Here is a 25,995-nt window from a genome sequence, read left to right as displayed (position 1 = left end):
GTGGTGAGGTTGAAGTCTGCTTCTCTTGTTGTGAGTTTGAAGTCTGGTTCTGTAGTGGTGAGGTCAAAGTCAGCTTCTGTAGTGGTGAGGTTGAAGTCTGGTTCTGCAGTGGTGAGGTTGAAGTCTGCTTCAGTAGTGGTAAGGTTGAAGTCTGCTTCTGTTGTTACGATGTTCAAGTCTGGTTCTGTAGAAGTGAGGTTGAAGTCTGGTTCTGTTGTTGAAAGGTTGAAGTCTGGTTCTGTTGTTGTGAGGTTGAAGTCTGGTTCTGTTGTAAGGTTGAAGTCTGCTTCTGTTGTTGTGAGTTTAAAGTCTGCTTCTGTTGTTGTGAGGTTGAAGTCTGTGTCTGTTGTTGTAAGGTTGAAGTCTGCTTCTGTAGTGGTAAGGTTGAAGTTTGCTTCTGTAGTGGTGAGGTTGAAGTCTGGTTCTGTAGTGGTGAGGTTGAAGTCTGCTTCTGAAGTGGTGATGTTGACGTTAGGTTCTGTACTGGTAAGGTTAAAGTCTGCTTCTGTTGTGAGGTTGAAGTCTGGTTCTGTTGTTGTGAGGTTAAAGTCTGCTTCTGTTGTTGTGAGGTTGAAGTCTGGTTCTGTTGTTGTGAGGTTAAAGTCTGCTTCTGTTGTTGTGAGGTTGAAGTCTGGTTCTGTTGTTGTGGTGTTAAAGTCTGCTTCTGTTGTTGTGAGGTTGAAGTCTGGTTCTGTTGTTGAAAGGTTGAAGTCTGGTTCTGTTGTTGTGAGGTTGAAGTCTGGTTCTGTTGTAAGGTTGAAGTCTGCTTCTGTTGTTGTGAGTTTAAAGTCTGCTTCTGTTGTTGTGAGGTTGAAGTCTGCGTCTGTTGTTGTAAGGTTAAAGTCTGCTTCTGTTGTTGTGAGGTTGAAGTCTGGTTCTGTAGTGGTGAGATTGAAGTCCGCTTCTGCTGTTGTGAGGTTGAAGTTTGCATCTGTAGTGGTGAGGTTGAAGTCTGGTTCTGTGCTGGTGAGGTTGAAGTTTGGTTCTGTAGTGGTGAAGTTAAAGTCTGCTTCTGTTGTTGTGAGGTTGAAGTCTGCTTCTGCTGTTGTGAGATTGAAGTCTGCTTCTGCTGTTGTGAGGTTAAAGTTTCGTTCTGTAGTGGTGAGGTTGAAGTCTGGTTCTGTAGTGGTGAGGTTGAAGTCTGCTTCTGCTGTTGTGAGGTTAAAGTTTCGTTCTGTAGTGGTGAGGTTGAAGTCTGGTTCTGTAGTGGTGAAGTTAAAGTCTGGTTCTGTAGTGGTGAAGTTAAAGTCTGCTTCTGTTGTGGTGAGGTTGAAATCTGGTTCTGTATTGGTGAGGTTGAAATCTGGTTCAGAAGTGGTGAAGATAAAGTCTGCTTCTGTTGTTGTTAGGTTGAAATCTGGTTCTGTAGTGGTGAAGTTAAAGTCTGCTTCTGTAGTGATGAGGATGAAGTCTGCTTCTGTAGTGGTGAGGTTGAAATCTGGTTCTGTAGTGGTGAGGGTGAAGTCTGGTTCTGTAGTGGTGAGCTTGAAGTCTGGTTCTGTAGTGGTGAGGTTGAAGTTTGCTTCTGTAGTGGTGAGGTTGAAGTCTGGTTCTGTAGTGGTGAGGTTGAAGTCTGCTTCTGAAGTGGTGATGTTGAAGTCTGCTTCTGTAGTGGTGAGGTTGAAGTCTGGATCTGTAGTGGTGAGGTTAAAGTCTGGTTCTGTAGTAGCAAGGTTAAAGTCTGGTTCTGTAGTGGCGAGGTTAAAGCCTGGTTCTGTAGTGGTGATGTTGAAGTCCGCTTCTCTTGTTGTGAGGTTGAAATCTGGTTCTGTAATGGTAAGGTTGAAGTCTGCTTCTGTTGTTGTGAGGTTGAAGTCTGGTTCTGAACTGGTAAAGTTAAAGTCTGCTTCTGTTGTTGTGAGGTTAAAGTCAGCTTCTGTAGTGGTGAGGTGGAAGTCTGGTTCTGTAGTGGTGAGGTTGAAGTCTGCTTCTGTAGTGGTGAGGTTGAAGTCTGCTTCTGTTGTTACGATGTTCAAGTCTGGTTCTGTAGAAGTGAGGTTGAAGTCTGGTTCTGTAGTGGGGAGGTTAAAGATTGGTTCTGTAGTGGTGAGGTTGAAGTCTGTTTCTGTTGTTGTGAGGTTTAAGTTTCGTTCTGTATTGGTGAGGTTGAAGTCTGGTTCTGTAGTGGTGAAATTAAAGTCTGGTTCTGTAGTGGTGAAGTTGAAGTCTGCTTCTGTTGTGGTGAGGTTGAAATCTGGTTCTGTATTGGTGAGGTTGAAGTCTGGTTCAGAAGTGGTGAAGATAAAGTCTGCTTCTGTTGTTGTAAGGTTGAAGTCTGGTTCTGTTGTTGTGAGGTTAAAGTCTGCTTCTGTTGTTGTGAGTTTAAAGTCTGCTTCTGTTGTTGTGAGGTTGAAGTCTGCGTCAGTTGTTGTAAGGTTGAAGTCTGCTTCTGTAGTGGTAAGGTTGAAGTTTGCTTCTGTAGTGGTGAGGTTGAAGTCTGGTTCTGTAGTGGTGAGGTTGAAGTCTCCTTCTGAAGTGGTGATGTTAAAGTCTGCTTCTGTAGTGGTGAGGTTGAAGTTTGGATCTGTGGTGGTGAGGTTAAAGTCTGGTTTTGTAGTAGTAAGGTTGAAGTCTGGTTCTGTAGTGGCGAGTTTGAAGTCTGGTTCTGTAGTGGTGAGGTTGAAGTCCGCTTCTCTTGTTGTGAGGTTGAAGTCTGGTTCTGTAGCGGTGAGGTTAAAGTCAGCTTCTGTAGAGGTGAGGTTGAAGTCTGGTTCTACAGTGGTGAGGTTGAAGTCTGCTTCAGTAGTGGTAAGGTTGAAGTCTGCTTCTGTTGTTACGATGTTCAAGTCTGGTTCTGTAGAAGTGAGGTTGAAGTCTGGTTCTGTAGTGGTGAGGTTGAAGTCTGGTTCTGTAGTGGGGAGGCTAAAGATTGGTTCTGTAGTGGTGAGGTTGAAGTCTGCTTCTGCTGTTGTGAGGTTGAAGTCTAGTTCTGTAGAGGTGAGATTAAAGTCTGGTTCTGTAGTGGTGAGGTTGAAGTCTGGTTCTGTAGTGGTGAGGTTAAAGTCTGCTTTTGTTGTTGTGAGCTTGAAGTCTGGTTCTGTAGAGGTGAGATTAAAGTCTGCTTCTGTAGTGGTGAGGTTGAAGTCTGGATCTGTAGTGGTGAGGTTAAAGTCTGGTTCTGTAGTAGTAAGGTTGAAGTCTGGTTCTGTAGTGGCGAGGTTGAAGTCTGGTTCTGTAGTAGTGAGGTTAAAGTCCGCTTCTCTTGTTGTGAGCTTGAAGTCTGGTTCTGTAGAGGTGAGATTAAAGTCTGCTTCTGTAGTGGTGAGGTTGAAGTCTGGATCTGTAGCGGTGAGGTTAAAGTCTGGTTCTGTAGTAGTAAGGTTGAAGTCTGGTTCTGTAGTGGCGAGGTTGAAGTCTGGTTCTGTAGTAGTGAGGTTAAAGTCCGCTTCTCTTGTTGTGAGCTTGAAGTCTGGTTCTGTAGAGGTGAGATTAAAGTCTGCTTCTGTAGTCGTGAGGTTGAAGTCTGGATCTGCAGTGGTGAGGTTAAAGTCTGGTTCTGTAGTAGTAAGGTTGAAGTCTGGTTCTGTAGAGGTAAGGTTGAAGTCTGGTTCTGTAGCGGTGAGGTTAAAGTCAGCTTCTGTAGTGGTGAGGTTGAAATCTGCTTCTGTTGTTATGATGTTCAAGTCTGGTTCTGTAGAAGTGAGGTTGAAGTCTGGTTCTGTAGTGGTAAGCTTGAAGTCTGCTTCTGTTGTTGTGAGGTTGAAATCTGGTTCTGTAGTGGTGAAATTGAAGTCTGCTTCTGTTGTTGTAAGGTTGAAGTCTGCTACTGTTGTTGTGAGGTTGAAGTCTAGTTCTGTTGTTGTAAAGTTGAAGTCTGCTTCTGTAGTGGTGAGGTTGAAGTCTGCTTCTGTAGTGATGTCTATGAGGTTAGTGTCTGCTGTTGTAGTCATGTCAGTGAGGTTAGTTTCTGTTGTTGTGATGTCTGTGAGGTTTGTGTCTGTTGTAGTGATGTCTGTGAGGTTGGTGTCTGTTGTTGTAGTAAAGTCTGTAAAGTTGATGTCTGCTGTTGTGGTGATGTCTGTGAGGTTGGTGGTGTCAGTTGTTGTTGTGATGTGTGTGAGGTTGTTTTTTGCTGTTGTGGGCGTGTCTGTGAGGTTGGTGACTGTTGTTATTGGGATGTCTTTGAGGTTGGTGTCTGTTGTTGTAATTGGGATGTCTGTGAGGTTGGTGTCTTCTGTTGTAGTGATGTCTGTGAGGTTGGTGTCTGCTGGTGTAGTGATGTCTGTGAGGTTGGTGTCTGTTGTTGTAGTGATCTCTGTGAGGTTGGTGGTGTCTGTTGTTGTAGTGATGTCTGTGAGGTTGATGTATGTTGTTGTTGTGATCTCTGTGAGGTTGGTGTCTGCTGTTGTAGTGATCTCTGTGAGGTTGGTCTCTGTTATTGTTGGGATGTCTGTGAGGTTGGTGTCTGTTGTTGTAGTGATCTCTGTGAGGTTGGTGTCTGTTGTTGTAGTGATTTCTGTGAGGTTGGTTGTGTCTGTTGTTGTAGTAATGTCTTTGAGGTTGGTGGCTGCTGTTGTAGTGATCTCTGTGAGATTGGTGTCTGTTGTTGTAGTGATGTCTGTGAGGTTGGTGTCTGCTGTTGTAGTGATGTCTGTGAGGTTGGTGGTGTCTGTTGTTATTGGGATCTCTGTGAGGTTGGTGTCTGTTGTTGTAGTGATCTCTGTGAGGTTGGTGTCTGTTGTTGTAGTGATTTCTGTGAGGTTGGTGTCTGTTGTTGTAGTGATCTCTGTGAGGTTAGTGTCGGTTGTTGTAGTGATCTCTGTGAGGTTGGTGTCTGTTGTTGTAGTGATCTCTGCGAGGTTGGTGTCTGTTGTTGTAGTGATCTCTGCGAGGTTGGTGTCTGTTGTTGGGATGTCTGTGAAGTTGGAGTCTGTTGTTGTTGGGATGTCTGTGAGGTTGATGTCTGTTGTTGTAGTGATCTCTGTGAGGTTGGTGTCTGTTGTTGTATTGATCTCTGTGAGGTTAGTGTCTCCTTTTGTAGTGATGTCTGTCAGGTTAGTGTCTGCTGTTGTAGTGATGCTTGTGAGATTGGTATATGCTGTTGTTGTAGTGATGTTTCTGAGGTTGGTGATGTCTGTTGTTGTTGTGAGGTTTGTGAGGTTATTGTTTGCTGTTGTGGTCGTGTCTGTGAGGTTGGTTTCTGTTGTTGTTGAGATGTCAGTGAGGTTGGTGTCTGCTGTTGTAGTGATGTCTGTGAGGTTGGTGTCTGTTGTTGGTGTGATCTCTGTGAGGTTGGTGTCTGCTGTTGTAGTTATGTCTGTGAGGTTGGTGTCTGTTGTTGTAGTGATGTCTGTAAGGTTGGTGTCTGATGTTGTAATGTCTGTGAGGTTGGTGTCTGATGTTGTAATGTCTGTGAGGTTAGTGTTTGCTTTTGTAGTGATGTCTGTGAGGTTAATGTCTGCCGTTGTAGTGATGTCTGTGAGGTTGGTGTCTGTTGTTGTAGTGATGTCTGTGAGGTTGGTGTCTGTTGTTGTTGTGATGTCTGTGAGGTTGGTGTCTGTTGTAGTTGAGATGTCTGAGAGGTTGGTGTCTGTTGTTGTTGTGATGTCTGTGAGGTTGGTGTCTGTTGTTGTTGTGATGTCTGTGAGGTTGGTGTCTGTTGTTGTAGTTATCTCTGTGAGGTTGGTGGTGTCTGTTGTTGTGATGTCTGTGAGGTTGGTGTATGCTGTTGTAGTGATCTCTGTGAGGTTGGTGTCTGTTGTTGTAGTGATGTCTGTGAGGTTGGTGTCTGTTGTTGTTGGGATGTCTGTGAGGTTGGTGTCTGTTGTTGTAGTTATCTCTGTGAGGTTGGTGTCTGCTGTTGTAGTGATCTCTGTGAGGTTGGTGTCTGTTGTTGTAGTGATCTCTGCGAGGTTGGTGTCTGTTGTTGGGATGTCTGTGAAGTTGGTGTCTGTGAAGTTGGTGTCTGTTGTTGTTGGGATGTCTGTGAGGTTGGTGTCTGTTGTTGTAGTGACCTCTGTGAGGTTAGTGTCTCCTTTTGTAATGAGGTCTGTGAGGTTAGTGTCTCCTTTTGTAATGAGGTCTGTGAGGTTAGTGTCTGCTGTTGTAGTGATGCTTGTGAGATTGGTATATTCTGTTGTTGTAGTGATGTCTCTGAGGTTGGTGGTGTCTGTTGTTGTTGTGAGGTTTGTGAAGTTATTGGTTGCTGTTGTGGTTGTGTCTGTGAGGTTGGTGTCTGTTGTTGTTGGGATGTCTGTGAGGCTGGTGTCTGCTGTTGTAGTGATGTCTGTGAGGTTGATGTCTGTTGTTGTTGTGATCTCTGTGAGGTTGGTGTATGCTGTTGTAGTGATCTCTGTGAGGTTGGTGTCTGTTGTTGTAGTGATGTCTGTGAGGTTGGTGTCTGCTGTTGTAGTGATGTCTGTGAGGTTGGTGTCTGTTGTTGCTGTGATGTCTGTGAGGTTGGTGTCTGTTGTTGTAGGGATGTTTGTGGGGTAGGTGTCTGTTGTTTTAGTGATGTATGTGAAGTTGGTGTCTATTTTTGTTGGGATGTTTGTGAGGTTGGTGTCTGTTGTTGTTGGGATGTTTGTGAGGTTGGTGTCTGTTGTTGTTGTGATATCTGTGAGGTTGGTGTCTGTTGTTGTTGGGATGTTTGTGAGGTTGGTGTCTGTTGTTGTAGTGATGTATATGAGGTTGGTGTCTGTTGTTGTGATGTCTGTGAGGTTGGTGTCTCTTGTTGTTGGGATGTTTGTGAGGTTGGTGTCTGTTGTTGTAGTGAGGTTGGTGTCTGTTGCTGTAGTGATGTCTGTAAGGTTGGTGTCTGTTGTTGTTGGAATGTCTGTGAGGTTGGTGTCTGTTGTAGTGATGTCTGTGAGGTTGGTGTCCGTTGTTGTTGGGATGTCTGTGAGGTTGGTGTGTGTTGTTGTAGTGATGTCTGTGAGATTGGTGTTTGTTGTTGTTGTGATGTTTGTGAGGTTGGTGTTTGTTGTTGTTGGGATGTCTGTGAGGTTAGTGTCTGCTGTTGTTGTGATGTCTGTGAGGTTGGTGTCTGTTGTTGTTGGGATGTTTGTGAGGTTGGTGTCTGTTGTTGTAGTGATGTCTGTGAGGTTGGTGTCTGTTGTTGTTGGGATGTTTGTGAGGTTCGTGTCTGTTGTTGTAGTGATGTTTGTGAGGTTGGTGTCTGCTGTTGTTGTGATGTCTGTGAGGTTGGTGTCTGTTGTTGTTGGGATGTCTGTGAGGCTGGTGTCTGCTGTTGTAGTGAGGTCTGTGACGTTGGTGTTTGTTGTTGTTGTGATGTTTGTGAGGTTAGTGTCTGCTGTTGTTGTGATGTCTGTGAGGTTGATGTCTGTTGGAGTGATGTCTGTGAGGTTGGTGTCTGATGTTGTAATGTCTGTGAGGTTGGTGTTTTTTGTTGTAGTGATCTCTGTGAGGTTGGTGTCTGTTGTTGTATTGATCTTTGTGAGGTTGGTGGTGTTTGTTGTAGTTGAGATGTCTGTGAGGTTGGTGTCTGTTGTTGTAGTTATCTCTGTGAGGTTGGTGTCTGCTGTTGTAGTGATGTCTGTGAGGTTGGTGTCTGTTGTTGTAGATATGTATGTGAGGTTGGTGTCTGTTGTTGTAGTGATGTCTGTGAGGTTGGTTTCTGTTGTTGTTGTGATGTCTGAGAGGTTGGTGTCTGTTGTTGTTGTGATGTCTGTGAGGTTGGTGTCTGTTGTTGTAGTTATCTCTGTGAGGTTGGTGGTGTCTGTTGTTATTGGGATCTCTGTGAGGTTGGTGTCTGTTGTTGTAGTGATGTCTGTGAGGTTGGTGTCTGCTGCTGTAGTGATGTCTGTGAGGTTGGTGGTGTCTGTTGTTGGGATCTCTGTGAGGTTGGTGTCTGTTGTTGTAGTGATCTCTGCGAGGTTGGTGTCTGTTGTTGTAGTGATGTATGTGAGGTTGGTGTCTTCTGTTGTTGTTATGTCTGTGAGGTTGATTTGTACTGTTGAGATGTCTGTGAAGTTGGTGTCTGTTGTTGTTGGGATGTTTTTGAGGTTGGTGTCTGTTGTTGTAGTGATCTCTGCGAGGTTGGTGTCTGTTGTTCGGATGTCTGTGAAGTTGGTGTCTGTTGTTGTTGGGATGTCTCTGAGGTTGGTGTCTGTTGTTGTAGTGATCTCTGTGAGGTTAGTGTCTCCTTTTGTAGTGATGTCTGTGAGGTTAGTGTCTGCTGTTGTAGTGATGCTTGTGAGATTGGTATATGCTGTTGCTGTAGTGATGTCTCTGAGGTTGGTGGTGTCTGTTGTTGGTGTGAGATTTGTGAGGTTATTGTTTGCTGTTGTGGTTGTGTCTGTGAGGTTGGTGTCTGTTGTTGTTGAGATGTTTGTGAGGTTGGTGTCTGTTGTTGTAGTGATGTCTGTGAGGTTGGTGTCTGTTGTTGTTGTAATGTCTACGAGGTTGGTGTCTGCTGTTGTAGTGATGCCTGTGAGGTTTATGTCTGTTGTTGTAGTGATGTATGTGAGGTTGGCGACTGTTGTTGTAGTGATGTCTGTGAGGTTTGTGTCTGTTGTTGCTGTGATCTCTGCAAGGTTGGTGTCTGTTGTTGTAGTGATGTATATGAGGTTGGTGTCTGTTGTTGTAGTGATCTCTGTGAGGTTGGTGTCTGTTGTTGTAGTTATCTCTGTGAGGTTGGTGTCTGCTGTTGTTGTTATGTCTGTGAGGTTGATTTGTACTGTTGAGATGTCTGTGAAGTTGGTGTCTGTTGTTGTTGGGATGTTTTTGAGGTTGGTGTCTGTTGTTGTAGTGATCTCTGCGAGGTTGGTGTCTGTTGTTCGGATGTCTGTGAAGTTGGTGTCTGTTGTTGTTAGGATGTCTCTGAGGTTGGTGTCTGTTGTTGTAGTGATCTCTGTGAGGTTAGTGTCTCCTTTTGTAGTGATGTCTGTGAGGTTAGTGTCTGCTGTTGTAGTGATGCTTGTGAGATTGGTATATGCTGTTGCTGTAGTGATGTCTCTGAGGTTGGTGGTGTCTGTTGTTGGTGTGAGATTTGTGAGGTTATTGTTTGCTGTTGTGGTTGTGTCTGTGAGGTTGGTGTCTGTTGTTGTTGAGATGTCAGTGAGGTTGGTGTCTGCTGTTGTAGTGATGTCTGTGAGGTTGGTGTCTGTTGTTGTTGTAATGTCTACGAGGTTGGTGTCTGCTGTTGTAGTGATGCCTGTGAGGTTTATGTCTGTTGTTGTAGTGATGTATGTGAGGTTGGCGACTGTTGTTGTAGTGATGTCTGTGAGGTTTGTGTCTGTTGTTGCTGTGATCTCTGCAAGGTTGGTGTCTGTTGTTGTAGGGATGTTTGTGGGGTAGGTGTCTGTTGTTGTAGTGATGTATGTGAGGTTGGTGTCTGTTGTTGTAGATATGTATGTGAGGTTGGTGTCTGTTGTTGGAGTGGTGTCTGTGAAGTTGGTGTCTATTTTTGTTGGGATGTTTGTGAGGTTGGTGTCTGTTGTTGTTGGGATGTTTGTGAGGTTGGTGTCTGTTGTTGTTGTGATATCAGTGAGGTTGGCGTCTGTTGTTGTTGGGATGTTTGTGAGGTTGGTGTCTGTTGTTGTTGGGATGTTTGTGAGGTTGGTGTCTGTTGTTGTTGTGATATTTGTGAGGTTGGTGTCTGTTGTTGTTGTGATATCTGTGAGGTTGGTGTCTGTTGTTGTTGGGATGTTTGTGAGGTTGGTGTCTGTTGTTGTAGTGATGTATATGAGGTTGGTGTCTGTTGTTGTAGTGATGTCTGTGAGGTTGGTGTCTGTTGTTGTTGTGATGTCTGTGAGGTTGGTGTCTCTTGTTGTTGGGATGTTTGTGAGGTTGGTGTCTGTTGTTGTAGTGATGTATGTGAGGTTGGTGTCTGTTGCTGTAGTGATGTCTGTAAGGTTGATATCTGTTGTTGTTGGGATGTCTGCGAGGTTGATGACTGTTGTAGTGATGTCTGTGAGGTTGGTGTCTGTTGTTGTTGGGATGTCTGTGAGGTTGGTGTCTGTTGTTGTAGTGATGTCTGTGAGGTTGGTGTCTGATGTTGTAGTGATGTCTTTGAGGTTGGTGTCTGCTGTTGTTGTGACGCCTGTGAGGTTAGTGTCTGTTGTTGTAGGGATGTTTGTGAGGTTGGTGTCTGTTGTTGTAGTGATGTCTGTGAGGTTGGTGTCTGTTGTTGTTGGGATGTTTGTGAGGTTCGTGTCTGTTGTTGTAGTGATGTCTGTGAGGTTGGTGTCTGTTGTTGTTGGGATGTCTGTGAGGTTGGTGTCTGTTGTTGTAGTGATCTCTGTGAGGTTGGTGTCTGTTGTTTTAGTGATCTCTGTGAGGTTGGTGGTGTCTGTTGTTGTTGTGATGTCTGTGAGGTTGGTGTCTGCTGTTGTAGTGATCTCTGTGAGGTTGGTGTCTGTTGTTGTAGTGATGTCTGTGAGTTTGGTGTCTGCTGTTGTAGTGATGTCTGTGAGGTTGATGTCTGTTTTTGTAGTGATCTCTGCGAGGTTGGTGTCTGTTGTTGCTGGGATGTTTGTGAGGTTGGTGTCTGTTGTTGTAGTGATGTCTGTGAGGTTGGTGTCTGTTGTTGTGATGTATGTGAGGTTGGTGTCTGTTGTTGTTGTGATGTCTGTGCGGTTGGTGTCTGTTGTTGCTGGGATGTTTGTGAGGTTGGTGTCTGTTGTTGTAGTGATGTCTGTGAGGTTGGTGTCTGTTGTTGTTGGGATGTCTGTGAAGTTGGTGTCTGTTGTTGTTGGGATGTCTGTGAGGTTGGTGGTGTCTGTTGTTGTTGGGATCTCTGTGAGGTTGGTGTCTGTTGTTGTGGTGATCTCTGCGAGGTTGGTGTCCGTTGTTGCAGTGATCTCTGTGAGGTTAGTGTCTCCTGTTGTAGTGATGTCTGTGAGGTTAGTGTCTGCTGTTGTAGTGATGCTTGTGAGATTGGTATTTGCTCTTGTTGTAGTGATGTCTCTGAGGTTGGTGGTGTCTGTTGTTGTGTTGAGGTTTGTGAGGTTATTGTTTGCTGTTGTGGTCGTGTCTGTGAGGTTGGTTTCTGTTGTTGTTGAGATGTCTGTGAGGTTGGTGTCTGCTGTTGTAGTGATCTCCGTGAGGTTGGTGTCTGTTGTTGTTGTGATGTCTGTGAAGTTGGTGTGTGTTGTTGTTGAGATGTCAGTGAGGTTGGTGTCTTCTGTTGTTGTTATGTCTGCGAGGTTGATTTGTACTGTTGGGATGTCTATGAAGTTGGTGTCTGTTGTTGTTGGGATGTCTGTGAGGTTGGTGTCTGTTGTTGTTGGGATGTTTGTGAGGTTGGTGTCTGTTGTTGTTGTGATATCAGTGAGGTTGGCGTCTGTTGTTGTTGGGATGTTTTTGAGGCTGGTGTCTGTTGTTGTTGGGATGTTTGTGAGGTTGGTGTCTGTTGTTGTTGTGATATCTGTGAGGTTGGTGTCTGTTGTTGTTGGGATGTTTGTGAGGTTGGTGTCTGTTGTTGTAGTGATGTATGTGAGGTTGGTGTCTGTTGTTGTTGTGATGTCTGTGAGGTTGGTGTCTCTTGTTGTTGGGATGTTTGTGAGGATGGTGTCTGTTGTTGTAGTGATGTCTGTGAGGTTGGTGTCTGTTGTTGTAGTGATGTCTGTAAGGTTGGTGTCTGATGTTGTAATGTCTGTGAGGTTAGTGTTTGCTTTTGTAGTGATGTCTGTGAGGTTGGTGGTGTCTGTTGTTGGGATCTCTGTGAGGTTGGTGTCTGTTGTTGTAGTGATCTCTGCGAGGTTGGTGTCTGCTGTTGTTGTGATGTCTGTGAGGTTTTTGTCTGTTGTTGTTGGGATGTTTGTGAGGTTGTTGTCTGTTGTTGTAGTGATGTCTGTGAGGTTGGTGTCTGTTGTTGTTGGGATGTTTGTGAGGTTGGTGTCTGTTGTTGTAGTGATGTTTTTGAGGTTGGTGTCTGCGTTTGTTGTGATGTCTGTGAGGTTGGTGTCTGTTGTTGTAGTGATGTCTGTGAGGTTGGTGTCTGCTGTTGTTGTGATGTCTGTGATGTTGGTGTCTGTTGTTGTAGTGAGGTCTTTTAGGTTGGTGTCTGTTGTTGTTGGGATGTTTGTGAGGTCGGTGTCTGTTGTTGTTTGGATGTATGTGAGGTTGGTGTCTGTTGTTGTAGTTATGTATGTGAAGTTGGTGTCTATTTTTGTTGGGATGTTTGTGAGGTTGGTGTCTGTTGTTGTAGTGATGTATATGAGGTTGGTGTCTGTTGTTGTAGTGATGTCTGTGAGGTTGGTGTCTGTTGTTGTTGTGATGTCTGTGAGGTTGGTGTCTGTTGTAGTGATGTCTGTGAGGTTGGTGTCTGTTGTTGTTGGGATGTCTGTGAGGTTGGTGTCTGTTGTTGTGATGAATGTGAGGTTGGTGTCTGTTGTTCTAGTGATGTCTGTGAAGTTGGTGTCTGTTGTAGTGATGTCTGTGAGGTTGGTGTCTGCTGTTGTTTGTGAGGTTGGTGTCTGTTGTTGTTGGGATGTTTGTGAGGTTGGTGTCTGTTGTTGTTGGGATGTTTGTGAGGTTGGTGTCTGTTGTTGTTGTGATATTTGTGAGGTTGGTGTCTGTTGTTGTTGGGATGTCTGTGAAGTTGGTGTCTGTTGTTGTAGTGATGTATGTGAGGTTGGTGTCTGTTGTTGTAGTGATGTCTGTGAGGTTGGTGTCTGTTGTTGTTGGGATGTTTGTGTGGTTGGTGTCTGTTGTTGTTGTGATGTCTGTGAGGTTGGTGTCTGTTGTTGTTGGGATGTTTGTGAGGTTTGTGTCTGTTGTTGTAGTGATGTCTGTGAGGTTGGTGTCTGTTGTTATGATGTATGTGAGGTTGGTGTCTGTTGTTGTTGTGATGTCTGTGAGGTTGGTGTCTGTTGTTGTTGGGATGTCTGTGAGGTTGGTGTCTGTTGTTGTTGTGATGTCTGTGAAGTTGGTGTCTGTTGTTGTTGGGATGTCTGTGAAGTTGGTGTGTGTTGTTGTTGGGATGTCTGTGAAGTTGGTGTGTGTTGTTGTTGGGATGTCTGTGAGGTTGGTGTCTGTTGTTGTTGGGATGTTTGTGAGGTTGGTGTCTGCTGTAGTTGTGATGTCTGTGAGTTTGGTGTCTGTTGGTGAGATATTTGTGAAATTGGTGTCTGTTGTTGGTTTAGTTGTATCACTTATTATACTAGTGTAATCTGTAGTGGTGGTGATATCTATGATGTTATTTTCTGTATACGTGTTTATGATGTTTGTGCCATTTGTGGTTGTGATTGTGGTAATATCAGAGGCGTTATTGACATCAGTGGCAGGTGTTAATGCGTCTGTTGTGCTACTGTCTGGTGTTGATGTGTCTGAGATGTCACTGTCTGATGGTACTGTATCTGTGGTGTTCCTGTCTGGTGTTGTTGTGTCTGTGGTGTTACTGTCTGGTGTTGTTGTGTCTGTGGTGTTACTGTCGGGTGTTGTTGTGTCTGTGATGTTATTGTCTGGTGTTGTGTCTATGATGTTACTGTCTGGTGTTGTTGTGTCTTCGATGTAACTGTCTAGTGGTGTTGTGTATTTGATGTAACTGTCTGGTGTTGTTGTGTCTGTGCTTTTACTGTCTGGTGTTGTTGTGTATTTGATGTAACTGTCTGGTGTTGTTGTGTCTGTGATGTTACTGTCTGGTGTTGTGTCTGTGCTTTTACTGTCTGGTGTTGTTGTGTCTGTGATGTTACTGTCTGGTGTTGTTGCGTCTGTGATGTTACTGTCTGGTGTTGTGTCTGTGATGTTACTGTCTGGTGTTGTTGTGTCTGTGATGTTACTGTCTGGTGTTGTTGTTGTGTCTGTGATGTTATTGTCTGGTGTTGTGTCTGTGATGTTACTGTCTGGTGTTGTTGTGTCTGTGATGTTACTTTCTGGTGTTGTTGTGTCTGTGATGTTACTGTCTGGTGTTGTTGTGTCTGTGATGTTACTGTCTTGTGTTGTGTCTGTGATGTTACTATCTAGTGTTGTGTCTGTCATGTTACTATCTGGTGTTGTTGTGTCTGTGATGTTACTGTCTGGTGTTGTTGTGTCTGTGATGTTACTGTCTGGTGTTGTTGTTGTGTCTGTGATGTGACTGTCTGGTGTTGTTGTGTTTGTGATGTTACTGTCTGATGTTGTGTCTGTGATGTTGCTGTCTAGTGGTGTTGTGTCTGTGATGTTACTTTCTGGTGTTGTTGTGTCTGTGATGTTACTGTCTGGTGTTGTTGTGTCTGTGATGTTACTGTCTGGTGTTGTTGTGTCTGTGATGTTACTGTCTGGTGTTGTTGTGTCTGTGGTGTTACTGTCTAGTGTTGTGTCTGTGATGTTACTGTCAGGTGTTGTGTCTGTGATGTTACTGTCTTGTGTTGTTGTGTCTGTGATGTTGCTGTCTGGTGTTGTGTCTGTGATGTTACTGTCTGGTGTTGTTGTGTCTGTGATGTTACTGTCTGGTGTTGTTGTGTTTGTGATGTTGCTGTCTGGTGTTGTTGTGTCTGTGGTGTTACTATCTGGTGTTGTGTCTGTGATGCTACTGTCTGGTGTTGTTGTGTCTGTGATGTTGCTGTCTGGTGTTGTTGTGTCTGTGATGCTACTGTCTGGTGTTGTGTCCATTATGTTGCTGTCTGGTGTTGTTGTGTCTGTGATTTTACTATCTGGTGTTGTTGTGTCTGTTATTTTACTATCTGGGTTTGTTGTGTCTGTGCTTTTGCTGTCTGGTGTTGTGTCTGTGATGTTACTGTGTGGTGGTGTTGTGTCTGTGGTGTTACTGTCTAGTGTTGTGTCTGTGATGTTACTATCTGGTGTTGTTGTGTCTGTCATGTTATTATCTGGTGTTGTTGTGGCTGTGATGTCGCTGTCTGGTGTTGTTGTGTCTGTGATGTTACTGCGTGGTGTTGTGTCTGTGATGTTACTGTCTGGTGTTGTTGTGTCTGTGGTGTTACTGTCTAGTGTTGTGTCTGTGATGTTACTATTTTGTGTTGTTGTGTCTGTGATGTTAGTGTCTGGTGTTGTTGTGTCTGTGATGTTACTGTCTGGTGTTGTTGTTGTGTTTGTGATGTTATTGTCTGGTGTTGTGTCTGTGATGTTACTGCGTGGTGTTGTTGTGTCTATGATGTTACTGTCTGGTGTTGTTGTGTCTTCGATGTAACTGTCTAGTGGTGTTGTGTATTTGATGTAACTGTCTGGTGTTGTTGTGTCTGTGCTTTTACTGTCTGGTGTTGTTGTGTCTGTGATGTTACTGTCTGGTGTTGTGTCTGTGATGCTACTGTCTGGTGTTGTGTCTGTGATGTTACTGTCTGGTGTTGTTGTGTCTGTGATGTTGCTGTCTGGTGTTGTTGTGTCTTTGATGTTACTGTCTGTTGTTGTGTCTGTGATGTTACTGTCTGGGGTTGTGTCTGTGATGTTGCTGTCTGGTTTTGTTGTGTCTGTGATGTTACTGTCAGGTGTTGTGTCTGTGATGTTACTGTCTGGTGTTGTTGTGTCTGTGGTATTACTGTCTGGTGTTGTTGTGTCTTCGATGTAACTGTCTAGTGGTGTTGTGTATTTGATGTAACTGTCTGGTGTTGTTGTGTCTGTGATGTTACTGTCTGGTGTTGTTGCGTCTGTGATGTTACTGTCTGGTGTTGTTGCGTCTGTGATGTTACTGTCTGGTGTTGTGTCTGTGATGTTATTGTCTGGTGTTGTTGTGTCTGTGATGTTGCTGTCTGGTGTTTTTGTGTCTGTGATGTTACTGTCTGTTGTTGTGTCTGTGATGTTACTGTCTAGGGTTGTGTCTGTGATGTTACTGTGTGGTGTTGTTGTGTCTGTGATGTTACTGTCTGGTGTTGTGTCTGTGATGTTACTGTCTGGTGTTGTTGCGTCTGTGGTGTTACTGTCTGGTGTTGTTGTGTCTGTGATGTTGCTGTCTAGTGTTGTTGTGTCTGTGATGTTACTTTCTGGTGTTGTTTTGTCTGTGATGTTACTGTCTGGGGTTGTGTCTGTGATGTTACTATCGGGTGTTGTTGTGTCTGTGATGTTACTGTCTGGTGTTGTTGTGTCTGTGGTGTTACTTTCTGGTGTTGTTGTGTCTGTGATGTTACTGTCTGAGGTTGTTGTGTCTGTGCTTTTACTGTCTGGTGTTGTTGTGTCTGTGATGTTACTGTCTGGTGTTGTTGTGTCTGTGATGTTACTGTCTGGTGTTGTTGTGTCTGGGATTTTACTATCTGGTGTTTTTGTGTCTGTGATGTTACTGTCTGTTGTTGTGTCTGTGATGTTACTGTCTGGGGTTGTTGTGTCTGTGCTTTTACTGTCTGGTGTTGTTGTGTCTGTGATGTTACTGTCTGGTGTTGTTGTGTATGTGATGTTACTGTCTGGTGTTGTTGTGTCTGTGATGTTACTGTCTGGTGTTGTTGTGTCTGTGATGTTACTGTCTGGTGTTGTTGTGTCTGTGGTGTTACTATCTGGTGTTGTGTCTGTGATGCTACTGTCTGGTGTTGTGTCTGTGATGTTACTGTCTGGTGTTGTTGTGTCTGTGATGTTGCTGTCTGGTGTTTTTGTGTCTGTGATGTTACTGTCTGGTGTTATTGTGTCTGTGATGTTGCTGTCTGGTGTTGTGTCTGTGATGTTACTGTCTGGTGTTGTTGTGTCTGTGCTTTTACTGTCTGGTGTTGTTGTGTCTGGGATTTTATTATCTGGTGTTGTTGTGTCTGTGATGTTAATGTCTGGGGTTGTGTCTGTGGTGTTACTTTCTGGTGTTGTTGTGTCTGTGATGTTACTGTCTGGTGTTGTTGCGTCTGTGGTGTTACTGTCTAGTGTTTTGTCTGTGATGTTACTATCTGGTGCTGTTGTGTCTGTGATGTTACTGTCTGGTGTTGTTGTGTCTGTGATGTAACTGTCTGGTGTTGTTGTGTCTGTGATGTTACTGTGTGGTGTTGTTGTGTCTGTGGTGTTACTGTCTGGTGTTGTTGTGTCTGTGATGTTACTGTCTGGTGTTGTTTCTGTGATGTTACTGTGTGGTGTTGTTGTGTCTGTGGTGTTACTGTCTGGTGTTGTTGTGTCTGTGATGTTACTGTATGGTGTTGTGTCTGTGATGTTGCTGTCTAGTGTTGTTGTGTCTGAGATGTTACTTTCTGGTGTTGTTGTGTCTGTGATGTTACTGTCTGGTGTTGTTGTGTCTGTGATGTTACTGTCTGGTGTTATTGTGTCTGTGATGTTACTGTCTGGTGTTGTGTCTGTGATGTTACTGTCTGGTGTTGTTGTGTCTGTGCTTTTCTTGTCTGGTGTTGTTGTGTCTGTGATGTTACTGTCTGGTGTTGTTGTGTCTGTGGTGTTACTATCTGGTGTTGTGTCTGTGATGCTACTGTCTGGTGTTGTGTCTGTGATGTTACTGTCTGGTGTTGTTGTGTCTGTGATGTTACTATCTGGTGCTGTTGTGTCTGTGATGTTACTGTCTGGTGTTGTGTCCGTTATGTTGCTGTCTGGTGTTGTTGTGTCTGTGATTTTACTATCTGGTGTTGTTGTGTCTGTGATGTTACTATCTGGGTTTGTTGTGTCTCTGCTTTTACTGTCTGGTGTTGTGTCTGTGATGTTACTGTCTGGTGCTGTTGTGTCTGTGGTGTTACTGTCGAGTGTTGTGTCTGTGATGTTACTGTGTGGTGTTGTTGTGTCTGTGGTGTTACTGTCTGGTGTTGTGTCTGTGATGTTACTATCTTGTGTTGTTGTGTCTGTCATGTTACTATCTGGTGTTGTTGTGTCTGTGATGTCACTGTCTGGTGTTGTTGTGTCTGTTATGTTATTGTCTGGTGTTGTGTCTGTGATGTTACTGTCTGGTGCTGTTGTGTCTGTGATGTTACTTTCTGGTGTTGTTGTGTCTGTGATGTTACTATTTTGTGTTGTTGTGTCTGTGATGTTAGTGTCTGGTTTTGTTGTGTCTGTGATGTTACTGTCTGGTGTTGTTGTTGTGTCTGCGGTGTTATTGTCTGGTGTTGTGTCTGTGATGTTACTGCGTGGTGTTGTTGTGTCTATGATGTTACTGTCTGGTGTTGTTGTGTATTTGATGTAACTGTCTAGTGTTGTTGTGTCTGTGATGTTACTGTCTGGTGTTGTTGTGTCTGTGATGTTACTGTCTGGTGTTGTTGCGTCTGTGATGTTACTGTCTGGTGTTGTGTCTGTGATGTTACTGTCTGGTGTCGTTGTGTCTGTAATGTTGCTGTCTGGTGTTGCTGTGTCTGTGATGTTACTGTCTGTTGTTGTGTCTGTGATGTTACTGTCTGGGGTTGTGTCTGTGATGTTACTGTCTGGTTTTGTTGTGTCTGTAATGTTACCGTCTGGTGTTGTGTCCATTATGTTGCTGTCTGGTGCTGTTGTGTCTGTGATGTTACTTTCTGGTGTTGTTGTGTCTGTTATGTTATTGTCTGGTGTTGTGTCTGTGATGTTACTGTCTGGTGCTGTTGTGTCTGTGATGTTACTATCGGGTGTTGTTGTGACTGTGATGTTACTGTCTGGTGTTGTTGTGTCTGTGATGTTACTGTCTTGTGTTGTGTCTGTGATGTTACTGTCTGGTGTTGTGTCTGTGATGTTACTATCTGGGTTTGTTGTGTCTCTGCTTTTACTGTCTGGTGTTGTGTCTGTGATGTTACTGTCTGGTGTTGTTGTGTCTGTGATGTTATTGTCTGTCGTGCTTGTGTCGTTAGAAGGCATATTTGTAACAATCAGACTTGTAGGTGGCGAAGACGTAGGAGGAACAGTTCCTGTACTCTCAATATCTGTGATATTTTCCAATGATTCATTTGGAGAACCTGAAGTTGCCGTATCCACAAAGTGAGAAGTAGATTCTGTAGTAGTTTCAATGGTAGAATGTGAAGTCTGTACACTGAAAGAATCTGTAGTTTTTCCAAGTGAAACACTGGTAGAATTGGAGGTTTCCGTATTCACAACATGTGAGGCGTTTTCAGACGACGCATTGGTGGAATGCAGAGTTGTCATGTCTGAAAAGTTATTGTCACTTTCAGGCGATGTTTCTGTGGAATAAGAAGTTGTCGTACTCACAACACCTGTTGTAATTCCTTCTGCAGTTTCACGAGTAGAATTTAAAGATGATACATTAAAATAATCTGTAGTATGTTCAAGTAAAACACCAGTAGAATGGAAGATTGTTGTACTCACAAACTCAGTAACATTTTCTGATAACACAATGGTAGAGTTCAATGTTGTCGTGCCGTCAAGGTCTGTGTCATTTTCAGACGTTTTGGTATCCACAAAATCTGCAGTGGTTTGTGCAGAAGTTTTACTGGACAGTGCACCGTCGGAATTTAAAGTCGGTGTACCCACCATCAAGTCTGTATCGTTTTCAGATGATGTACTGTTAAAATATAAAGTAGGCGTACTCACAATACCTGTGCTGTTTTCATATAATTCACCGGTAGAATTTGAATCTAAAGCAGCAAGAAAGTCTGCGTTATCATCAGAAGACGAACTTGTAGAAGCCCCAGTTGTTGAAATACTCCTTAGACTGAGAGTTGAATTGCCAAAAGCTGTGTTTTGCGTAACAGTGGAAGACACATTCTTCGAATCAACACTGCTGCCAACAGCGTACGTCGTCTCACTACTTCCAGACTGTGGAAGATTTGCTGTTGTGGAAGACCGAGAAATGGAAGAGTCTTCCACAGACACATTGGAAGGCAATGTAGTGGCGCATGAGGCCAGTCCCAGCAGGGCAGAAACTGGAAGACGGGTAAAACATTTTAAAGATATCGCAACATGCACGTGTCACATTTTGTACATAATAAATATTAAGATGGCTTAAACCTTCAAGTACAAAATGTTAAGTGTCGTCTAAAATCACTTCACATTAAGCTTAGATGATCCTATGATTTAACATTTGTTGTTTGCCTTCCCAGATAACTTGGCATCTTGCCATTAACAGCTCATATAACACCCGACACAAATATTCGAGGACTAATGTAAAATTGTGTTCCATCGCCATTGCATTGGTCAAAAGGATGTAGAATATAGGCTGCACGAATTGAAGGTCCCAAACCAACCATATCCAGTCTCAAAATCACGACTTATTATTACTTGATTGTGATATAACCTAAGACACCAAATTAACTCTTCAACTGAGTGGAGCAAGACGATGATATACACACATGTGCACGCACGCGGGCGACTCTCACATCCACATAAACACTTGATCGGAGAGAGAGAGAGAGAGAGAGAGAGAGAGAGAGAGAGAGAGAGAGAGAGCGAGAGAGAGAGAAAGAGAGCGAGAGAGAACTCGAAAACTTTATTACCGAGGGATGATAGCATTAGGTCCATATGGTCCTTTCTTACAGCTAGTCCCTACTATAATACACACATGAAACAAAGAACAAAGAGAGAAAGAGAGAGAGAGAGAGAGAGAGAGAGAGAGACAGACAGACAGACAGACAGACAGACAGACAGACAGACAGACTGACCCACACACACGCACGCACGCACACCCACTCACAAACACACACACACACACACACACACACACACACACACACACACACACACACACACACACACACAGAGAAATAATTTAAACTTTACCTGTACAGATGAAGGCGATCCAGCAAGTATTCATTTCTGTTGCTACTTTCATTTTGAACAGACCACTTTTTCAACAAATCTGAAATAAAACGAGTTCCAAACGCATCAAAATGGGTCAGTGAAAGTGTCCATTTAAAATAGGCATCGCGAGATTCATAGTCTCATTACTGTTATGACCTCTTTATTTTCAGAGACAAAACTTTCTGTAAGCAAATTTCAGAATTTAAAAAAAGAAAGAAAAATGAACTATTTATTTTCGGGAGCAAACCAAAGCAGAACTGTTTGATTTTTGTTCAATTCATAACATTTAACACCAAAAGAATACACACACAAAAAGCAAACTGTTGCAAATAAACAAATCAATTAATTAATGAAAAGAAAGAAGAAAACAAACAAACAATAAATAAATCAATCGATCAATCCATCAATCACTCAATCTATCAATCAATCAATCAATAATCCCATATCTTTTCTTTCCCACGTGTTCCCACAGCAAACTAGGAAAAGCGTTTACCACCCACCCGAGGCACAAGAAGAAACTAAGCCTGCCACTCTGCACGAAAGAAGAACGTTAGCAGGCACAACAATGAATAACACATTAGGATCCAGTATTGATGGCTGATACCGGTGGTGGAAGGTTGGAGAGGAGAGAGAGAGAGAGAGAGAGAGAGAGAGAGAGAGAGAGAGAGAGAGACAGACAGAGAAAGAGAGAGAGAGAGAGAGAGAGAGAGACAGACAGACAGACAGACAGACAGACGGACAGACAGAGAGACAGAGAGACAGAGAGAGAAGATACAGAGACAAAGAAACAGAGAGAGAGAGAGAGAGACAGAGAGACAGACAGAGAAAGAGAGAGAGAGAGAGAGAGAGAGAGACAGACAGACAGACAGACAGACAGACGGACAGACAGAGAGACAGAGAGAGAAGATACAGAGACAAAGAAACAGAGAGAGAGAGAGAAAGAGAGAGAGAGAGAAAGAGAGAAAGAGAGAGAGAGAGAAAGAGAAAGAGAGAGAAAGAGAGAGAGAAAGAGAGAGAGAGAAAAAGAGAGAGACAGACGGACAGACAGACGGACAGACAGACAGAGAGAGAGACAGACAGAGAGAGAAGATACAGAGACAAAGAAAAAGAGAGACAGAGACAGAGAAAGAGAGCGAGAGACAGAGAGAGACAGACAGACAGACAGACAGACAGACGGACAGACAGACAGACAGACGGACAGACATAGAGACAGAGAGAGAAGATACAGAGACAAAGAAACAGAGAGAGAGAGAGAGAGAGAGAGAGAGAGAGAGAGAGAGAGAGAGAGAGAGAGAGAGAGAGAGAGAGCGCAGCAGCAGCAGACAGACACACAGAGAGTTAGGGGATACGAATAAAAATGTGACTTCAATGAGATCGCAGTGTTCAGTCAAGAAGGACTGTTCCGTCTTTTATTCCTATCTAAAAGCACCCCCTACTTGTACACGCACAGATGTATAGATTAAACATTGATGACAGGGCTATGATGATTATTGTAGACTTTTCCTGCAGGCAACGTATGTGTGTGTGTGTGTGTGTGTGTGCGTGTGTGTGTGTGTGTGTGTGTGCGTGCGTGTGTGTGTGTGTGCGTGCGTGGTGCGTGCGTGCGTACGTACGTACGTGCGTGCGTGCGTGTGTGTGTGTGTGTGTGTGTGTGTGACCTTCGAAATGAGAAAAGAACAATACTCACAACTTGAAAGAATTTATAAGTAAACTGTGAGCGACTTTAAAACACAGACATAGACTGAGAGACCGTGATATCAATACAGAGAGACACAGACATAGGCAGAGACAGACATAGACAGAGAGACCGTGATATCAATACAGAGAGACACAGACATAGGCAGAGACAGACATAGGCAGAGAGACCGTGATATTGATACAGAGAGACACAGACATAGGCAGAGACAGACATAGACAGAGAGACCGTGATATTGATACAGAGAGACACAGACATAGGCAGACACAGACATAGGCAGAGAGACCGTGATATTAATACAGAGAGACACAGACATAGGCAGAGACAGACATAGACAGAGAGACCGTGATATTAATACAGAGAGACACAGACATAGGCAGATACAGACATAGACAGAGAGACCGTGATATCAATACAGAGAGACACAGACATAGGCAGAGACAGACATAGGCAGAGAGACCGTGATATTAATACAGAGAGACACAGACATAGGCAGAGACAGACATAGACAGAGAGACCGTGATATTAATACAGAGAGACACAGACATAGGCAGAGAGACCGTGATATTAATACAGAGAAACACATACATAGGCAGACACAGACATAGACAGAGAGACCGTGATATTAATACAGAGAGACACAGACATAGGCAGAGAGACCGTGATATCAATACAGAGAGACACAGACATAGGCAGACACAGACATAGACAGAGAGACCGTGATATTAATACAGAGAGACACAGACATAGGCAGACACAGACATAGACAGAGAGACCGTGATATTAATACAGAGAGACACAGACATAGGCAGAGAGACCGTGATATTAATACAGAGAGACACAGACATAGGCAGAGACAGACATAGACAGAGAGACCGTGATATTGATACAGAGAGACACAGACATAGGCAGACACAGATATAGACAGAGAGACCGTGATATTAATACAGAGAGACACATACATAGGCAGACACAGACATAGGCAGAGATACCGTGATACAGAGAGACACAGACATAGGCAGAGACAGACATAGACAGAGAGACCGTGATATTGATACAGAGAGACACAGACATAGGCAGACACAGACATAGGCAGAGAGACCGTGATATTGATACAGAGAGACACAGACATAGGCAGAGACAGACATAGACAGAGAAATCGTGATATTAATACAGAGAGACACATACATAGGCAGAGACAGACATAGACAGAGAGACCGTGATATTAATACAGAGAGACACAGACATAGGCAGAGACAGACATAGACAGAGAGACTGTGATATTAATACAGAGAGACACAGACATAGGCAGAGACAGACATAGACAGAGAGACCGTGATATTAATACAGAGAGACACAGACATAGGCAGAGACAGACATAGGCAGAGAGACCGTGATATTAATACAGAGAGACACAGACATAGGCAGAGACAGACATAGACAGAGAGACCGTGATATTAATACAGAGAGACACATACATAGGCAGACACAGACATAGGCAGAGATACCGTGATACAGAGAGACACAGACATAGGCAGAGACAGACATAGACAGAGAGACCGTGATATTGATACAGAGAGACACAGACATAGGCCGCCACAGACATAGGCAGAGAGACCGTGATATTGATACAGAGAGACACAGACATAGGCAGAGACAGACATAGACAGAGAAATCGTGATATTAATACAGAGAGACACATACGTAGGCAGAGACAGACATAGACAGAGAGACCGTGATATTAATACAGAGAGACACAGACATAGGCAGAGACAGACATAGACAGAGAGACTGTGATATTAATACAGAGAGACACAGACATAGGCAGAGACAGACATAGACAGAGAGACCGTGATATTAATACAGAGAGACACAGACATAGGCAGAGACAGACATAGGCAGAGAGACCGTGATATTAATACAGAGAGACACAGACATAGGCAGAGAGACCGTGATATTAATACAGAGAGACACAGACATAGGCAGAGACAGACATAGGGAGAGAGACCGTGATATTAATACAGAGAGACACAGACATAGGCAGAGACAGACATAGGCAGAGAGACCGTGATATTAATACAGAGAGACACAGACATAGGCAGAGACAGACATAGACAGAGAGACCGTGATATTAATACAGAGAGACACAGACATAGGCAGAGAGACCGTGATATTAATACAGAGAGACACAGACATAGGCAGAGAGACCGTGATATTAATACAGAGAGACACAGACATAGGCAGAGACAGACATAGGCAGAGAGACCGTGATATTAATACAGAGAGACACAGACATAGGCAGAGACAGACATAGGCAGAGAGACCGTGATATTAATACAGAGAGACACGGACATAGGCAGAGACAGACATAGACAGAGAGACCGTGATATTAATACAGAGAGACACAGACATAGGCAGAGAGACCGTGATATTAATACAGAGAGACACAGACATAGGCAGAGACAGACATAGACAGAGAGACCGTGATATTATACAGAGAGACACAGACATAGGCAGAGAGACCGTGGTATTAATACAGAGAGACACAGACAGAGGCAGAGAGACCGTGATATTAATACAGATAGACACAGACATAGACAGAGAGACCGTGATATTAATACAGAGAGACACAGACATAGACAGAGAGACCGTGATATTAATACAGAGAGACACAGACATAGGCAGAGACAGACATAGACAGAGAGACCGTGATATTAATATAGAGAGACACAGACATAGGCAGAGAGACCGTGATATTATTACAGAGAGACACAGACATAGGCAGAGAGACCGTGATATTAATACAGAGAGACACAGACATAGGCAGAGACAGACATAGACAGAGAGACCGTGATATTGATACAGAGAGACACAGACATAGGCAGAGACAGACATAGACAGAGAGACCGTGATATTAATATAGAGAGATACAAACATAGGCAGAGAGACCGTGATATTAATACAGAGAGACACAGACATAGGCAGAGAGACCGTGATATTGATACAGAGAGACACAGACATACGCAGAGACAGACATAGACAGAGAGACCGTGATATTAATACAGAGAGACACAGACATAGGCAGAGACAGACATAGACAGAGAGACCGTGATATTAATACAGAGAGACACAGACATAGGCAGACACAGACATAGACAGAGAGACCGTGATATTAATACAGAGAGACACAGACATAGGCAGAGACAGACATAGACAGAGAGACCGGGATATCAATACAGAGAGACACAGACATAGGCAGAGACAGACATAGACAGAGAGACCGTGATATCAATACAGAGAGACACAGACATAGGCAGAGACAGACATAGACAGAGAGACCGTGATATTAATACAGAGAGACACAGACATAGGCAGATACAGACATAGGCAGAGAGACCGTGATATTAATACAGAGAGACACAGACATAGGCAGAGACAGACATAGGCAGAGAGACCGTGATATTAATGCAGAGAAACACACACATAGGCAGACACAGACATAGGCAGAGAGACCGTGATATTAATACAGAGAGACACAGACATAGACAGAGAGACCGTGATATTAATACAGGGAAACACAGACATAGGCAGAGACAGACATAGACAGAGAGACCGTGATATCAATACAGAGAGACACAGACATAGGCAGAGACAGACATAGACAGAGAGACCGTGATATTAATACAGAGAGACACAGACATAGACAGAGAGACCGTGATATTAATACAGAGAGACACAGACATAGGCAGAGACAGACATAGACAGAGAGACCGTGATATCAATACAGAGAGACACAGACATAGGCAGAGACAGACATAGACAGAGAGACCGTGATATCAATA

The 25,995-nt window shown here is 43.7% G+C and overlaps 1 protein-coding gene and 1 pseudogene across 1 annotated transcript in view; both read right to left on the bottom strand.

The window, feature by feature from the left end:
* The window catches only part of LOC138946584 (mucin-3B-like), a 36,046-nt pseudogene extending 17,200 nt beyond the window's left edge, over positions 1–18,846 (bottom strand).
* LOC138947606 (uncharacterized) overlaps positions 18,572–25,995 on the bottom strand; it is a 55,771-nt gene continuing 48,347 nt past the window's right edge. The window contains exons 10-11 of the mRNA XM_070319117.1: positions 20,437–20,515; positions 18,572–19,583 (exon numbers count right to left, since the gene is read on the bottom strand). Of these exons, the coding sequence (XP_070175218.1) occupies positions 19,466–19,583; positions 20,437–20,515 (197 nt within the window). The 3' untranslated portion in view covers positions 18,572–19,465. The remainder of the gene's footprint in view (positions 19,584–20,436; positions 20,516–25,995) is intronic.

The sequence above is a fragment of the Littorina saxatilis genome, linkage group LG14 (genome assembly GCF_037325665.1).
Source record: "Littorina saxatilis isolate snail1 linkage group LG14, US_GU_Lsax_2.0, whole genome shotgun sequence".
Taxonomy (NCBI): Eukaryota; Metazoa; Mollusca; class Gastropoda; order Littorinimorpha; family Littorinidae; genus Littorina; species Littorina saxatilis.
This window is presented reverse-complemented; position numbering and strand designations above follow the sequence as displayed.